The 18771-nt window shown below is 43.1% G+C and overlaps 1 protein-coding gene and 1 long non-coding RNA gene across 10 annotated transcripts in view; one reads left to right on the plus strand and one right to left on the minus strand.

Annotated features, from left to right (window-relative positions):
* The window catches only part of LOC130358836 (uncharacterized), a 43145-nt gene extending 37944 nt beyond the window's left edge, over positions 1-5201 (plus strand). Inside the window, exon 4 of the long non-coding RNA XR_008889663.1 lies at positions 5063-5201. This is a non-coding gene — a long non-coding RNA (uncharacterized LOC130358836). The remainder of the gene's footprint in view (positions 1-5062) is intronic.
* Positions 1-18771, minus strand: part of SCN8A (sodium voltage-gated channel alpha subunit 8) — a 260584-nt gene that overhangs the window by 99309 nt on the left and 142504 nt on the right. For 5 of the 9 annotated variants that reach the window (XM_056562694.1, XM_056562693.1, XM_056562699.1 and 2 more), the window contains exons 8-12: positions 10392-10455; positions 9695-9836; positions 7818-8021; positions 7326-7616; positions 5208-5585 (exon numbers count right to left, since the gene is read on the minus strand). In XM_056562694.1, coding sequence (XP_056418669.1) covers positions 5208-5585; positions 7326-7616; positions 7818-8021; positions 9695-9836; positions 10392-10455 — 1079 coding nt within the window. The remainder of the gene's footprint in view (positions 1-5207; positions 5586-7325; positions 7617-7817; positions 8022-9694; positions 9837-10391; positions 10456-18771) is intronic. The other 4 variants (XM_056562701.1, XM_056562698.1, XM_056562700.1 and 1 more) reach the window with 1 other exon arrangement.

The raw sequence follows: 18771 nt of genomic DNA on the forward strand, positions 1-18771 counted from the left end.
ACATAACCTGTAAATCGATAAACACAGGTACATGTACACTTTAAGGATAGAGTCACACATAGGGCATATGCAGAGTATTTTACACTGTGAAAATTTGCGGCACATAATTTGCAGACACACAGGGCTTCCCAGACGCAGCCCTATGTGTGCAGTAAGGTTTGGAGAAGGGATCACGCTTCACAGTCACGCCAGTGCACTCGGCCTACCTCCAAAGCTCACTGCACACACAGGGCTGCGGTAGGGAAGCCCTGTGTGTCTGCACATTGCAAAATATGCAGCTTATTTCCCGCTGCCCCGCGGATTTCTTGCAGTGTGAAATATGCTACATATGTGCTATATGTGACCTTACCCTAAAGGGATTTTGTGGGATTTAATGAGAGGTAGCCTATCCTCAAGATAAGCAATCAATATCTGATTGATGGGGGTGCCAACACCAGACACCCCCACTAATCAGCTGTTTGGCAGAGACTAGAAGCCTGTATGTACACAATGAATGGAGCCTGAAGTCCTGGCTTCCTTGTTCATTGTGGAATGATCATGAAGGGTAAATGCAGCTCATCTCTCAATCACTTCAATAAGAGTCGAGCTGCAATAACCCGGCATGGCTACAACACAATGTACAGAGTTAAGGTTAAGACTTTGGTCACTGTGTACATACAGGCGTCATGACTTTGCCAAACAGCTGATCAGATGTACAGCGGGAAACAAAAGTATTTAGTCAGCCACCAATTGTGCAAGTTCTCCCAAAAGATAAGAAAGGCCGGTAATTTTCATCATAGGTATACCTCAACTATGAGAGACATAATGAGAAAAAAATCCATAAAATCACATTGTTTGATTTTTAAAGAATTAATTTGCAAATTATGGTGGTAAATAAGTATTTAGTCAATAACAAAAATTCATCTCAACACTTTGTTATATACCCTTTGTTTGCAATGACAGAGGTCAAACATTTTCTGTAAGTCTTCACAAGGTTTTCACACACTAGCTGGTATTTTGGCCCATTCCTCCATGCAGATCTCCTCTAGAGCAGTGATGTTTTGGGGCTGTTGCTGGGCAACATGGACTTTCAACTACCTCCAACGGTTTTCTATGGGGTTGAGATCCGGAGACTGGCTAGGCCACTCCAGTGCCTTGAAGTGCTTCTTACGAAGCCACTCCTTTGTTGCCTGGGTGGTGTGTTTGGGATCATTGTAATGCTGAAACACCCAGCCAAGTTCCATCTTCAATGCCCTTGCTGATGGAAGGAGGTTTTCACTCAAAATCTCACAATACATGACCCCATTCGTTCTTTCCTTTACACGGATCAGTCGCATGATGTTTTTACCCTCATGCTTCACAGTAGGTATGGTGTTCTTTGGATGCAACTCGGCATTCTTTCTCCTCCAAACACAGCGAGTTGAGTTTTTACCAAAAAGTTCTACTTTAGTTTCATCTGATCATATGACATTCTCCAAGTCCTCTTCTGGATCATCCAAATGCTCTCTAGCAAACTTCAGACGAGCCCGGACATGTACTGGCTTAAGCAGGGGGACACGTCTTGCACTATATGATTTGAGTCCCTGGCGGCGTAGTGTTTTACTGATGGTAGCCTTTGTTACTTTGGTCCCAGCTCACTGCAGATCATTCACTAAGTCCCCCATGTGGTCCTGGGATATTTGCTCACCGTTTTTGTGATCATTTTGACACCACGGGGTGAGATCTTGCGTGGAGCCCCAGATCGAGGGAGATTATCAGTGGTCTTGTACGTCTTCCATTTTCGAATATTTGCTCACACAATTGATTTCTTCACACCAAGCTGCTTGCCTATTGCAGATTTAGTCTTCCCAGCCTGGTGCAGGTCTACAATATTGTTTCTGGTGTCTTTCGTCAGCTATTTGGTCTTGGCCATAGTGGAGTTTGGAGTGTGACTGTTTGAGGTTGTGGACAGGTGTCTTTTATACTGATAAGAAGTTCAAGCAGGTGCCATTGATACAGGTAACAAGTGGTAGACAGAGAAGACTCTTAAAGAAGAAGTGACAGTTATGTGAAGGCCAGAAACCTTGCTTGTTTGTAGGTGACCAAATACTTATTTTCCACCAAAATTTGCAAATAAATTCTTTAAAGCGTCAGATCCAACAATTATTTTTTTTATATATATTTATCACTCAGTACCTAATCCTGACCACGTACATCAAATTTTTATGTGTCTAGCACCTTTATTTTATTTATTTATTTTTTTATTACACTTTTAATTTAACTCACTATTCTGAATTCCTCTCAAAGGGAGAGGGCGTGGTCTCACTGTGCAGGTCTCCGCCCCCTCCCTCAGTATGCTGTCTGCTCACATCTCCCCTAGCATCAGCAAAGCTACAACTCCCAGCTTGTCCTCACTGACAGTAGCGGGACACAAGCTGACAGTGAGAGGATTTTTCCTCCAGCTGTGAGCCTTGCCCTCACAGCTTTCAATCAAGGAAGTTGGTCCATGACATGGTGATGACACATGGACACAGCAGGACTAGTATGTGTCCAAGAAGACATGGGGGCAGTTATTTGACTGGCTTTTTCAGTATGAAATCCTGAAAATGTTCTAATGAAAGCAATTGCAAAACCTATTGGTTTTGCATGCTTTACAACATATCAAAAGTTTTTGTATCTGACAGTGCCCATTTAAAAATCAGACAATGTGATTTTATGGATTGAGGTATACCTATGATGAAAATTACAGGCCTCTTTCATCTTTTTAAGTGGGAGAACTTGCACAATTGGTGGCTGACTAAATACTTTTTCCCCCCCCACTGTATCCTTAGGATAGGCACCAATCATTAAGTCCTGGAAACACTTTTAACTGTGTCTCATTTAACTAACAGAAGATGGATGTATAGTGCGCATGAGATAAGACAGAGAATTTCCTGAAAAATGAAGCTTACAAGAATTTTCTGTCTAGTTGGTCAAAGAAAATGATATTCAACGATATCTTTATCGTACTTCTATTGGTATTTCCTGAATGGAAAATCTGCTAAATACACGTTGCAGTGTGATAACATGATATAACTATACCAAGTTGTCATTCAGGAGTTTAGGAAAGCTGGATGATGATGGTTGTCAAAGCTATAGTTCTGCTGGTCAGATCACATTTATTGTGTATCCTATGCAGGTGAACACTAAGCAGAAAGCATGATTATGTCACCATTGAGGAAAATTTAACTTAATGCTGGGGCAAAATCAGAGCGCAAAGGAACCCCTTAGATTCCATTTACTCCAGGATGTCGTGATGGAAGATTCTACTTTAAAGGGGTACTCCGGTGGAAAACTTTTTTTTTAAATCAACTGGAGCCAGAAAGTTAAACAGATATGTAAATTACTTCTATTAAAAATTCTTAATCCTTCCAGTACTTATTAGCGGCAGTATACTACAGAGGAAATTATTTTCTTTTGGGATTTCTTTTCTGTCACGACCACAGTGCTCTCTGCTGACCCCTCTGTCCATTTTAGGAACTGTCCAGAGCAGGAGAGGTTTGCTATAGGGATTTTCTCCTGCTCTGGACAGTTCCTGACATGGACAGAGGTGTCAGCAGAGAGCAATGTGGTTGTGACAGAAAAGTAATCCAAAAAGAAAATAATTTCCTCTGTAGTATACAGCCGCTAATAAGTACTGGAAGTATTAAGAATTTTTAATAGAAGTAATTTACAACTCGGTTTAACTTTCTGGCATCAGTTGATTTAAAAAATAAGTTTTCCACCGGAGTACCCCTTTAATGAATTTTTCCTTTCTAAAATAAGAACTGGAAACTACCATATGGGGGTTGTTTACGCCTTTAACTGGATCAGCACCGCAGGATAATACGTTGAACTTGATATATAAAATATTGATCTTATTATCTATCTGATCTGTATTATTATGTTTTATAAGCATGCATCATGCTATTCTTGAGTACCCATGCTAGGTTAGAGAAGAAAACTAAAGTAGTCACACATTAGGCTAACATGCTATCTGGGTATATAATAAAAGGAAAAAGATTATACAACATTTTGGGTTAGATGAGGCAAATACAAACTGGAATTTACAGATATATTACTAAAATTAATGACCTTAGATTAGTTATTATTAATCTGATGAAGTTGAGCTTTGTAATTAAAAGTATTATATTTTGGAGGATTTCTGAGTAAAGAGCAGAGTAAATTCTGACAGGATTTCTAGGAGAGACCTTACCCCACCCACACACAGTGACAATGATATGGGAAAGGTGTCAATCACTGTGTGTGGACGGGGTGAGCAGGACCCTTAGCCCATGTTCACACATCGGAATTACCGTGCCGGATTCCGCTGCAGCAGAGTCCCGTTGAATTGAATGAGATTCTGCTGCTCTGTGCACACGGTGGAATTTCCATGCCAGATGTTTCAGACACAGAGATTCCATTTTCCGTGTCCGCACAAAGAATGAACAGATTATGCTGGAGCCCACACTCTCCGGAATGTCCGCACAGAGATTCTCTGTGCGGACATTCCAGCGGGTGAACATAGCCTTTGGAGTCTTGTCTGGATTTTTCTCTGCACTTTACTCATAAATCCTGCTTTAAATCATATAGATCTATACATCCAAGACATTTTTCAGAATTTTTTTTATTATGAGTTTATTATTTATTATGAGTTATTGAATCTCTAGAAAAAAGCAATGTTCAATTTGCATATACATATGAATGCACATGCATCTACATTAATACTTCTAAAATCCACCAAATGCCTGCTTCTCCTGTATATATGATATAAAAATGTGCAACTGTAATCCCTACCATGCTCTTAGTCCAGCACCCAATGAAGAGAAATTAGGTATATGTCCTCAATATATAATCTGCCTTTCTTTTATTGTCCTAGGGTAAGTAACATAGGTGTTTTTGAACATACATAAAAACAGATGTGCGGTTATTGGCCTGAATGAAACATCTGATCTCATCTTATATGGGGATAAAACTATAAATGTAAATTTCCAGCATGTTTTTGTCTCCTTATTAAACATGGGAAAAGACAGTAGAATTTTGGGAAAAACATAACATAAAAAGACTAATCAAAATCTTTTTACAGGTTTAGAAAAAGGTTAGCATAAGGTTAGGAGAAAACCAGTACTCATTCCATCGGGGAAGGATCCAACTGAGTATTTCAGGGCGGCATACAGGAAGCAGGAGGGTGGACCGCCATGCCTAGACTAAACTACTATAGACTTTCTTACGCTGTCGTCAGTAGCTGCCTTATCTATTTTCACCTCAGGCAGAAGACGTCCACCAGGGATTTTGGCACCGGGACCACCAATTAAGGACACCACGCCATTACAATCCACCGCGCTGTTCCTTTTAACATTCCTCCGTAGATTTGGAAAGATGCGAGAGGATCTGCTGCCTTGGCTGTACCCACTGTTGTAACTATTCCTACGATTGTGCCTGACTGGGATGAACAAAGAGTCTCGTCTGCCTTCACTTTCTTCCACTGTACTGTGTTCATCATCTGCAAACTCATTTTCAGAGACAGGATCTCTTCTCCGAAAACTGAAGATGCTGCTTTTGCTGTTGTGTCTGGACAGATAAGGAGAACCAGGGATGCTAAGAAGCGACTGCAGAAAGGAAACAAAAAAGACATATTAAGATTCTATCTCAGGAAATAAAATAAGCCACTTGCATTTTATCTTTGTTAAGCTAAGCTGACACAGTGTATTTTCAGGTGTATTTCATTGCTTCCAAATTTTTACCATTAACGCGCTCTAATGCAAGATATGGGAAAGTGGTTGTTAAAATAAAAAGAAACTAAACTGATATATTTTTTCCATCCACTTAAATAGGTGACATGTGACTTATAACGCAGCTGGAGAAAATAGGTATCTCTTTTTTTTCCCTTTTTTGTACATGTGAAATATGTCGGTTATGTGAACCTAGCTGGAGTTTTTTGTCTTTATTCTCTCCCATACATTAAAAATTTTGAAAAATGTGTAACAGAAAAGATGTATGGTTCACCACGGTTGTCCAATACAGGAGCAATGGTGACCTACTCTTTTGTTGTTGGCCTCCTATGTCACACTTTCTTGGGCCTGTGGGATATCCTGACTGAAATATGTATGTTGGGTTGTGGCTATGACTGATCGGGACGGCATTAACTGAAACTTTTGTCTTTTCATGGTTTGCTTTTCCATAGCTGCTGGATGTCAGGGAGTTCTTGGAGGGGCAAAATATGCTAAATTCTCATGTATTAGAACAAACTGGATAGAACTTTTCATATGTAATAATATTAATATAATATTGTAAAATACATTTATTTATTGAAAATAAGTGTGTCCAAAAATATTTCTTCATGCTATGATGATGGCAGCCTGTCAGACTGAGTCACCTCTGGTAACATTACACATGGGTGATCACTATGGTGGCTGTGCTGTTTCTCTGCATTCGACATGGCACACTGGTTTCTCTTCCTGTTAATGTCCACACTATTCTGCTCTCTCATGCTCTTACAGCTTGGCATCTCTGTTCTCATACTCTAATGTAATATAATCCTTAGGCTGCTATGTAGTATTGGAAAGAAGCAGGACAGCAATATCCTTCACCTATCTAATCTAATACACAATCCAATGTCCCTCCAATCTGTAAAGATACTGAGAGACAAAGAAGAAGGAGAGCAGAAGACCAAATGCTGCAAAAAGAAATACTCCCTTAGGGTAGGGTCACGCGTAACAGCGTATTTTACGCTGCAGATCCACCGATGACCCGGCACATAGTGTGCCTCCAGCTGTCCCAACCACGGGGGTGGTAGCAATACCTGGAGGCACACTATGGTTGGGGCCGCCTACGATCCGTTACGTGTGATCCGTTACGTGTTTAATTTAAAAAAAAGCCTGTGAAAATTGCTGTAGGCAACTGCGCCACTCTTCTTCTACTCTTCTACTTCTTCTGGCAACTGCACCACTCTAAATCTTCCCCATAGAGCACAGCATGTATTTCTAAATCAACCTAAATCTACTTGCATATTAATGTAGCAAATGCCAGGACACATAGTCATCCTTTGCCCCCTTTTCCTTCCCTAGGTACATTAGTGAAGATAAGTAAAAAAAACTATATTGGAGATTCTAAATGTCCTTAGTTGGTAAGAAATCTCCCCATTCTTTCTACCTATTGATCGCAAAGTTAAAAGGAAAAAAAAAGTATCCTCTGCTTCACTTTTTATATTAGAAAAGTTAGGAAACAAATATTTAGTGTTTTGGGTCTTTAGAAGCGCTTGATATATCCCCATCACCATTAGATTGCCTCCTTACTTCCCAAGAGCATTAAAAAAAGAATGTAAAGCTTTTGAATATCATGTATTTTACCTGATCCATAATTGAAAACTTCCTTCCCAGCCTAGTGTCAGGGTACCAAAACCCTCTTCTTTTCATTCCATCTTCTGATTCTGATTTATACACTTTTTCAATATCTCCTTTCTCCTCCCCTTCTGACAATTCTTTCTGTCTCTTCTTCCTTCTGCGGTTTCTTTTTTCCTTTGCACTCTTGGTACTCAACTTTGAAAATTCTGAAGATGTCTGAGACATCCGGGCATCCTCTTCCTCATCTTCTGCAGCATCTTCAGTAACAGTGCCAGCAGAGGTAGCCATAGCTGCTGCCTACAAGGCAAAAACAGATAAATGTTCTAATGTACCAATGGAGTATTGATTGTTTAGAACAAATGAGGCAGAAAGAAGTAGATGATATAGAGAAAGTTGGGGAATCTTACTACTACTACTACATAGTCTTTACTCCCACTCACAGCTCACAATATGGGTCATATACATTTATTAATATATTTCTTAAGATTGAGGTCACACCTGCTCTTCCTGATTTTTCTTTAGCTGTTCCAGCATTGCTTTGAATTCATTTTCCTTCTGCTCTGCTTCCTCCTGAGTTGCCTGATTCTGTTCTTCATAAGCCATAGCTACCACAGCCAGAATCAAATTCACCAAATAAAATGAGCCAACGAAGATAACCAAAACAAAGAAGATCATGTATGTTTTTCCAGAAGCACGTAGGACCTATATAGAGGAAAAAATAACCATGAAACATTTTTTTTGCTAAATTTTAGCAAAAAAATATAGCCAGCCAGTTATAATGCAAGGACTTTTGTTACCACCTTCAGGCTTCACTCTTATTCCTAAGATCTATTATTAATTATATTAATGTCAGCATGACTACAGTCCAGACATCTCCAACCATTTATAGCTCAAGAGCCACATTTACGGACACAAATATTCTACCACATTGAATATAGAAAAAAGAGATCAAAGGTATGATGGAAATCATATAGTAGTAGTAAAAAGTAAATATGGCAACTTGCAACCTAATGAAGGGCAAATGAAGCACCATAATAGAACTTTCAGAATTAGAAATGCTGGAATTTGCTAAAGTGTTTCTTGTAAAGCCACACTATGAAGGATAAGTGGCCAACCCACAAAAGTGAAAGTGTGGTATTAAATGGCTTATCTAACAGCTAATAATGGGAGTGAATATCATGTGATGGACAGGGTTATGCAGTCAGAGGGTGTGTACTGGGCATACACGTCCCTCAGTGTACAACCTAATGACTGTATAATTCCACCTAATCATTGATATTCATTTAAATTTTTTTAAATTAAGTTTATACCCATTGTTGGTGTACATTGGTGCAAGGACCTAAAAGTGAAATGTACAGCCATTAATTAGGAAACACTGCTATACACCATCCAAAAATATGTTTGGCTTATTTCCCTCAAAAGTTGAAAGAACAAAGAGCAAATATCAAAGTTGAATTATATAGAGGGCAAACGGGGCATTTGCTCAAGGGCCTCCAAAACTAAGGCGCTCATATAAAAAGTCATCTGAACCTGTCAATTTAGGCATGTCAATGCTGGACAACTATCTAATGTGTAATGTGTAAGTTCGCTTTACGACTCATCCCTGACACATGTCAGGGGAAAGGAGGTTTGTGCATGTTGGCTTTCATGTGCTCGAGTTTTTTGTCCTCAGAGAGTTAAAGGTTTACCACTCCTTTCTTGTGTCAGAACACATGTATACTTAGCCTCACTGAGTGTTCACGTGTATGGGGGAAATCGACAGAGACAGCTGTTGATTAATGTGCTTAGCCAACAACCATGTATACGGATACCTCTTTTTCTAGTCCCTGTAGCAAAACATAACAAACAGAGCCTTCTTTTTGTTCAGAACTCTGACATCTCATCTTTACAGCACTACAAGAAATCCAATGATGTTAGGAGATCAAGTTTACAGCCATAGGAGGAAGGAAATAAGTGTCTCCCAGACTCCTACAGCTCTACTCACCTCCAAATAAAGCATAAAGTATTACAAAATACAACATACCCAAACCATAGGAAACAGATAGGCATTAGTAAATCATGATGACACTGATGGATTTAGCTGACATTTATCGAAGGCATATAGCCATTTTAGTTTTCCCACTTATAATCACACCTACTGGTTGGGGCCCCACAAATTAGTTTTCACCCAGAAAAGGTATCAATCAAACTTGACTAAGATGAACTTGAAGTACTAGGACTAAAACATACTTGCAATATTTTTAGCCTCGAAAAATAAAATATATGTATTCTTCCTCCACAAATCTGTTAATTATTAATACAACGTGATGTGCATAGACTTTTACAATCATAAAATTTTAATAAATATTGTAAATGTTGACATTTGGATTCCTTACCAGTTGGTACAAGTTTTCCCAAAAATCCTGAGTCATAAGGCGAAATAAGGCCAAAAAAGCCCAACTAAAGGTATCAAAGTTTGTGTAGCCATAGTTTGGATTTTTCCCTGCTTTCATGCATGTGTACCCTTCTGGACATTGCCTTGGATTGAAAAGAAAAACTAAATTATTGCAAATCTTTTCTACAGGTGTAACACGTGAAACCACCACTTACCATTGGGTTTTACCAATTAATTTTCTGCTTTTGAGGAGACAAGGAAATACAATGCAATGTTGGCTTGTATATTGCAGGATGTAAATGATTGAAAAACAAATTCCTATGAGTTTAAGGTGCCCGAAAGTATGTGCTACACATGACTGATGACATGACTAATGGCACTTTATACTCCAATTTTTAAGTGAATGAGCCAGCTGCAGTTCCCATAACAGCCACAGGGGCTGGGAGGTCCGCTATACAGGCAAAAGCAATGAAGGGGTCACAGTGCTGAATCAGTGATATAGCATTACTTCAGGAGATGGAAACACTTCTCAGAAGTAAAGGACTGCAAGCTTTAGGCCTTTAACCTCTAACACAAATAATTCATAAAAGAGGACACAGTAATATGTGTTGTACATGGATGGGCTTTTTACATTAGTTCTCATATGACACTTAGACAACATACAGGCCTGTTTACGTCAGTCATGCTTGGATACTTACCCCGCATCTGTACCATTGCCACATAGTATTGCATCTACGGCTCCATGCAGTTTATAAAAGTTTGCTGAAAATAATTATCAGGAAGGAAAAATAAAAAATAAAGATCAAATTAATAATAGAACAATAGAACAAATTGTTATGTCATTAAAGTCAAAGTACATCTAATATGAAGCCAACAAAATTTAGTTCACTGACACATACATTAATAAACCATTATGTCATCATACTAACAAACGCAATCTTAAAAGCTTTTAGGACAGGAAAAATAGTAGAATTTACCAAAAATTGCTACTAAACATTTACCTACTGTTACGCCGAGCGCTCCGGGTTCCCGCTCCTCCCCGGAGCGCTCGCTACACTCTCCTCACTGCAGCGCTCCGGTCAGATCCACTGACCCGGGGCGCTGCGATACCGCCTCCAGCCGGGATGCGATTCGCGATGCGGGTAGCGCCCGCTCGCGATGCGCACCCCGGCTCCCGTACCTGACTCGCTCTCCGTCGGTCCTGTCCCGGCGCGCGCGGCCCCGCTCCCTAGGGCGCGCGCGCGCCGGGTCTTTGCGATTTAAAGGGCCACTGCGCCGCTGATTGGCGCAGTGGTTTTCCAATTAGTGTGTTCACCTGTGCACTTCCCTATATCACCTCACTTCCCCTGCACTCCCTTGCCGGATCTTGTTGCCATCGTGCCAGTGAAAGCGTTTCCTTGTGTGTTCCTAGCCTTTGTTCCAGACCTCCTGCCGTTGCCCCTGACTACGATCCTTGCTGCCTGCCCCGACCTTCTGCTACGTCCGACCTTGCTTCTGTCTACTCCCTTGTACCGCGCCTATCTTCAGCAGCCAGAGAGGTTGAGCCGTTGCTAGTGGATACGACCTGGTCACTACCGCCGCAGCAAGACCATCCCGCTTTGCGGCGGGCTCTGGTGAAAACCAGTAGTGACTTAGAACCGATCCACTAGCACGGTCCACGCCAATCCCTCTCTGGCACAGAGGATCCACTACCTGCCAGCCGGCATCGTGACAGTAGATCCGGCCATGGATCCCGCTGAAGTTCCTCTGCCAGTTGTCGCTGACCTCACCACGGTGGTCGCCCAGCAGTCACAACAGATAGCGCAACAAGGCCAACAGCTGTCTCAACTGACCGTGATGCTACAGCAGCTACTACCACAGCTTCAGCAATCATCTCCTCCGCCAGCTCCTGCACCTCCTCCGCAGCGAGTGGCCGCTTCTGGTCTACGACTATCCTTGCCGGATAAATTTGATGGGGACTCTAAGTTTTGCCGTGGCTTTCTTTCCCAATGTTCCCTGCACTTGGAGATGATGTCGGACCAGTTTCCCACTGAAAGGTCTAAGGTGGCTTTCGTAGTCAGCCTTCTGTCTGGAAAAGCCCTGTCTTGGGCCACTCCGCTCTGGGACCGCAATGACCCCGTCACTGCCTCTGTACACTCCTTCTTCTCGGAAATTCGAAGTGTCTTTGAGGAACCTGCCCGAGCCTCTTCTGCTGAGACTGCCCTGTTGAACCTGGTCCAGGGTAATTCTTCCGTTGGCGAGTATGCCGTACAATTCCGTACTCTTGCTTCAGAATTATCCTGGAATAATGAGGCCCTCTGCGCGACCTTTAAAAAAGGCCTATCCAGCAACATTAAAGATGTTCTGGCCGCACGAGAAATCCCTGCTAACCTACATGAACTCATTCACCTAGCCACTCGCATTGACATGCGTTTTTCCGAAAGGCGTCAGGAGCTCCGCCAGGATATGGACTCTGTTCGCACGAGGCGTTTCTTCTCCCCGGCTCCTCTCTCCTCTGGTCCCCTGCAATCTGTTCCTGTGCCTCCCGCCGTGGAGGCTATGCAGGTCGACCGGTCTCGCCTGACACCTCAAGAGAGGACACGACGCCGCATGGAGAATCTCTGCCTGTACTGTGCCAGTACCGAACACTTCCTGAAGGATTGTCCTATCCGTCCTCCACGCCTGGAAAGACGTACGCTGACTCCGCACAAAGGTGAGACAGTCCTTGATGTCTACTCCGCTTCTCCACGTCTTACTGTGCCTGTGCGGATATCTGCCTCTGCCTTCTCCTTCTCTACTATGGCCTTCTTGGACTCCGGATCTGCAGGAAATTTTATTTTGGCCTCTCTCGTCAACAGGTTCAACATCCCGGTGACCAGTCTCGCCAGACCCCTCTACATCAATTGTGTAAACAATGAAAGATTGGACTGTACCATACGTTTCCGCACGGAGCCCCTTCTAATGTGCATCGGATCTCATCACGAGAAGATTGAACTTTTGGTCCTCCCCAATTGCACTTCCGAAATTCTCCTTGGACTTCCCTGGCTTCAACTTCATTCCCCAACCCTGGATTGGTCCACTGGGGAGATCAAGAGTTGGGGGCCCTCTTGTTCCAAGGACTGCCTAAAACCGGTTCCCAGTAACCCTTGCCGTGACTCTGTGGTTCCTCCTGTAACCGGTCTCCCTAAGGCCTATATGGACTTTGCGGATGTTTTTTGCAAAAAACAAGCTGAGACTCTACCTCCTCACAGGCCTTATGATTGTCCTATCGACCTCCTCCCGGGCACTACTCCACCCCGGGGCAGAATTTATCCTCTGTCCGCCCCAGAGACTCTTGCCATGTCTGAATACGTCCAGGAAAATTTAAAAAAGGGCTTTATCCGTAAGTCCTCCTCTCCTGCCGGAGCCGGATTTTTCTTTGTGTCCAAAAAAGATGGCTCTCTACGTCCTTGCATTGACTACCGCGGTCTTAATAAAATCACGGTTAAGAACCGCTACCCCCTACCCCTCATCTCTGAACTCTTTGATCGCCTCCAAGGTGCCCACATCTTTACCAAACTGGACTTAAGAGGTGCTTATAATCTCATCCGCATCAGAGAGGGGGATGAATGGAAAACGGCATTTAACACTAGAGATGGACACTTTGAGTATCTGGTCATGCCCTTTGGCCTGTGCAACGCCCCTGCCGTCTTCCAAGACTTTGTTAATGAAATTTCTCGTGATCTTTCCATCATATGGAGAGAGACCCAAAATTCTCTCTTACAGGCTTCATCACGCATGAAGAAGTTCGCGGATAAGAAAAGAAGAGCTCCTCCCATTTTTTCGCCTGGAGACAAGGTATGGCTCTCCGCTAAATATGTCCGCTTCCGTGTCCCTAGCTACAAGTTGGGACCACGCTATCTTGGTCCTTTCAAAATTTTGTGCCAGATCAATCCTGTCTCTTACAAACTTCTTCTTCCTCCTTCTCTTCGTATTCCTAATGCCTTTCACGTTTCTCTTCTTAAACCACTTATCATCAACCGTTTCTCTCCCAAATCTGTCCCCCCCACTCCTGTTTCCGGCTCCTCGGACATCTTCTCCGTCAAAGAGATTCTGGCATCTAAAAAGGTCAGAGGGAAAACCTTTTTTTTAGTTGATTGGGAGGGTTGTGGTCCAGAAGAGAGATCCTGGGAACCTGAGGACAATATCCTAGACAAAAGTCTGCTCCTCAGGTTCTCAGGCTCTAAGAAGAGGGGGAGACCCAAGGGGGGGGGGTACTGTTACGCCGAGCGCTCCGGGTTCCCGCTCCTCCCCGGAGCGCTCGCTACACTCTCCTCACTGCAGCGCTCCGGTCAGATCCACTGACCCGGGGCGCTGCGATACCGCCTCCAGCCGGGATGCGATTCGCGATGCGGGTAGCGCCCGCTCGCGATGCGCACCCCGGCTCCCGTACCTGACTCGCTCTCCGTCGGTCCTGTCCCGGCGCGCGCGGCCCCGCTCCCTAGGGCGCGCGCGCGCCGGGTCTTTGCGATTTAAAGGGCCACTGCGCCGCTGATTGGCGCAGTGGTTCCAATTAGTGTGTTCACCTGTGCACTTCCCTATATCACCTCACTTCCCCTGCACTCCCTTGCCGGATCTTGTTGCCATCGTGCCAGTGAAAGCGTTTCCTTGTGTGTTCCTAGCCTTTGTTCCAGACCTCCTGCCGTTGCCCCTGACTACGATCCTTGCTGCCTGCCCCGACCTTCTGCTACGTCCGACCTTGCTTCTGTCTACTCCCTTGTACCGCGCCTATCTTCAGCAGCCAGAGAGGTTGAGCCGTTGCTAGTGGATACGACCTGGTCACTACCGCCGCAGCAAGACCATCCCGCTTTGCGGCGGGCTCTGGTGAAAACCAGTAGTGACTTAGAACCGATCCACTAGCACGGTCCACGCCAATCCCTCTCTGGCACAGAGGATCCACTACCTGCCAGCCGGCATCGTGACACCTACAAATAAAAAAATTATTTCCCTTCTATTTTAGACAAATGGCAGAGTGCAGGGAATGCTGTTTCTGATAAATTAACATATATTGATAAAAGTTGTTTTACTATCATTCTGTGCTTTCCTTCTACTTCCAATGCAAACTGTCTGCTCTGTTGTCTTCACCGCCCCTATTCCTGTCTGGTGTACTTCCTGTTCCTGCTGTACACTCTAGCGAAGGATTCAGCCAACTACCTTTCCCTCCCACTATGTGGGAGGTTCCTTTGGGAGTGGTGGATGGCATTATGGTCATCAAGGTGGTGTAGTGGGAGGGAGAGGGAGTTGGCTGAATTCTTAGCTAGAGTATACAGCAGAACCAGGAAATCCATTACAGGATGTACAACAGACAGGAAGTGGGATAATGAAGACAACAGAGCAGACAGTTTAAAGAAAAAGCATGAAATACCACAGAAGGGTACTGCATTAACTCTATTAACCAATATATCTTAATTAGACAGTTGAAATTGGTTTCATTTAAGTTTTTACAGTTTATAGAGCTCCTTCCAGTGATGGTCCAAAATCTCAGACTGTAGGATCCTATGTTTCTTAAAATAGAAAAATTAGAGAAAAATTTTAACAACCTCTAGAAGGACATACTCAAATGGTACATTTGTTTAAATGATAAAATTTAAGAGTCCTGAGATGATACAACTTGATGGCTAACTGAAAGGTTGATGACAAAACTAACTAAAACCTTTTATCAGGCACGGGTGACACTTTATTTTTAGTTAGCCATTAAAAGGTATCACCTGAGGACTCTAACTTTTTATAATTTATATCTACTGTACAAAGTACAGTACAAAGACATTTCTTCTTACAGGAGATTAGTTTTACAATGTTGATTGAAGACATGGAAATGGCTAAATGAGCCATTCGGCCTGTCTTGGTATCTTCCATAAACTTGTAAAAATCAGGCCTTGAACATGTGCCAAACCACTCCTCCTCACAGCAGTTTTCCTCATGAGGAGGAACAGGAGACCTTGTGGTTGGACCTCCACCACTATAACATTTATCACCTTTTAAAGAAATGAATGGAGGGGTTGTGGCATGATGTCACTACTCCTGCCATGGAAACCCAGTGTTCTAAACAAACTGTTTAGAAAACTGTGTGCTTCATATAGATCGCCGGTAGAGATGAGCGAATCGAAGCTGACAAACCCGAATTTCATGAAATATTCGATTCACAATGAATGCAAATATTGCCACGATTCTATCAAGCGAATCGCTTCATTAAACTCCATTTACTGCGGTCCAGGCTCCAGGGAAAAATGGCAGATCCACATGTGAGTACATGGGGCAAGGAATGCTGGGAAGGCAAGGCGGGAAGTATGCGGGATGACCCTAAATCACATGCAGGATGCAGCCCATCAACAGCCAGTCACCCCTGCGATGTCACAGCCCTATATACATTCGGCAGCCATTTTGCGGCTCGTCAACTCAATCAATAAACTGCATAGAGATAGGACAGACATCGCTGTGTGTGTGTTAAACAGAAAAGCTCATTCCAGCATTGTTTCACATCCTAGTCACATCAGCGTTCCGGTGGACAGAGAGCAGTGTTTTTTTCACTGAAAGAATTTTTACGGTAGCCATTAACCTCCCAGTCACTTTCTTCAGCATTGTATTACAGAGAGAGGCAGATAGATAGCTGTGTGTTGCCTCATACATTTCAACAATCTGTCTAAACTTTATAAAGCTTAGCAGAGAAGGCAGGAATAATTTTTCAGCGCAATTCTGTGTCTTTGTTCCTCAACAAATGATCTGCAGGTTATACAAGTCTGTTGACGGTATAATACCCAGCAGTTCTTTTCTAATAGTCTTTGACAGAGTGCAATTTTGTGTTTAGTACTACACAGCTTTTTTGTGCTGCAGCACTGCTATGTACTGCTGGTGTTGTGCAAAAAAAAATGTTTTAAGCGTACTGAACCGCATTTTTCTGCCCTCATAAGTGCATACCACATACGTACATCTAAGTAGTGAACTATTTTGTACCTGTTAATCTGTCAAGGGCCTACATACTATGAAAGTACAGGCAAAAGTAATCACTGGCTGGTGTTTTACTGAAATATTTTTTTAAGCGTACTGTACCGCATTTTTCTGCCCTCATAAGTGCATACCACATACGTACATCTAAGTAGTGTACTATTTTGTACCTGTTAATCTGTCAAGGGCCTACATACTGTGAAAGTCCAGGAAAATGTAATCACAGGCTGGTGATTTACTCAAATAATTTTTGAAGTGTACAGTAGTTCATTTTTCTGCTCTAATAAGTGCATACCACATACCTACATCTAAGTAGTGTACTATTTTGTACCCGGTGATCTGTCAAGAGCCTACATACTGTGAAAGGACAGCCAAAAGTAATCACTGGCTGGTGTTTTACTAAAATAAGTTTTTATATGTGTACTGTACCACATTTTTCTGCCCTCATGAGTGCATACCACATACATACATCTAAGTAGTGTACTATTTGTTACCTGCTAATCTGTTGTGGTCATACATACTGTGAAAGTCCAGGAAAAAGTAATCACCAGCTGGTGTTTTACAAAAATACATATTTTAAAGCGTACTGTACCGCATATGTGACCTGATACCACATACCTACATCTAAGTAGTGTACTATTTTGTACCTGTTAATTTGTCAAGGGCCTACATACTGAGATAGTCCAGGCAAAAGTACTCACCGGCTGGTGTTGTACTCAGGTACTTTTTTAAGTGTACTGTAGTGCATTTTTCTGCCCTCATAATTGCATACCACATACATACATCTAAGTAGTGTACTATTTTGTACCTGTTAATCTGTCAAGGGCCTATATACTGTGGAAGGACACACCTGCAGCTGTTCTAGACACATACTGTTTTAAGCGTAGTGAAGCATATTGTACTCCCCTGATATACGCAATAAGTATGTCAGGCAGAGTAGTGCCAGGACGTGCACAGTGGAGTGGCAGAGGCCTAAATTCATTAGGCACAGGCAAAGGTCTCAGCAGAGTAGGGTCGTGTGGCAGCCACAGTCGCAGCGAGGGGTCTGAGCTCCCGGTGTCAGCTAGCAGTCATGTCTCGACCAGCAACCCAGCAGCTGTGATTGATCAGTTCACTGGGTCATCCACTTCATCCCAAGTGACATCCGACACCCCCAGTCAACAGTCAGTGGGTTGCTCGGACTCAACCCTCACTTGGCATGCCCTCATGCTGCTGCTGGTGCCACCTCAAGGCTCTGTCACTGTGCCGCCATATGGTCCCCTCATGCTAATCTTGCCACCTCCAGGCTCTCTCATTGTGCTTCTCTATGGTCTCCTCTTGCTAATGCTACCTCCTCCACGCTCTGTCATTGTGACACCATATGGTCTCCTCATGCTGATGCTGTCACCTCCAAGCTCTCTAATTGTGCTGCTCTATGGTCTCCTCATGCTGATACCTCCAGGCTCTTTTATTGGGCTGTTCTATGGTCTCCTCATGCTGATGCTACTACCTTCAGGCACTATCATTTTGCCGCCATATGGTCTCCTCATGTTGATTCTGCCACCTCCAGGATCTCTAATTGTGCTGCTCTATGGTGTCTTCATGCTGATGCTACCACCTCCAGGCTCTCTCATTGTGCTGCCGTGGATACTGCAAAACATAATTAAGTTGCTGGTCCCCAGTTTCAGAAATTCCTCTGCATTATAGTCACTTTCAGGACTCCTGATGCTGCTGCTGCTGCCACCTTAATGCTGTCTCATTCAGCCACTATATGGTATCCTAATGCATCAGCCACCTCCAGGCTGTGCCATTCGGCCACAATATGGTCTCCTCATGCTTCAGCCAACTCCAGGCTGTGCCATTCAGACACTATATGGTCTCTTCATGCTGCCACAAACTCGAGGCAGTCATTCAGCCACTATATGGTCTTCTCATACTGATGCCCCCTCCAGGCTCTGTCATTGTATTTCCATGTGACATGTGACTCCTTGTTAAATTTGGTCCTTTGTACCCACACGCCGGGCCCGGGACACTAAAATTTGAGTTAAAAGAGTTAAAATTTTAATTTCAAAATCCTCAATTTCAATTTGAAAATCTTAAATTTCAATTTCAAAATCTTAAATTTCAATGGTCTCCTCA

This window comes from Hyla sarda, chromosome 2, assembly GCF_029499605.1.
Source record: "Hyla sarda isolate aHylSar1 chromosome 2, aHylSar1.hap1, whole genome shotgun sequence".
Classification (NCBI taxonomy): domain Eukaryota; kingdom Metazoa; phylum Chordata; class Amphibia; order Anura; family Hylidae; genus Hyla; species Hyla sarda.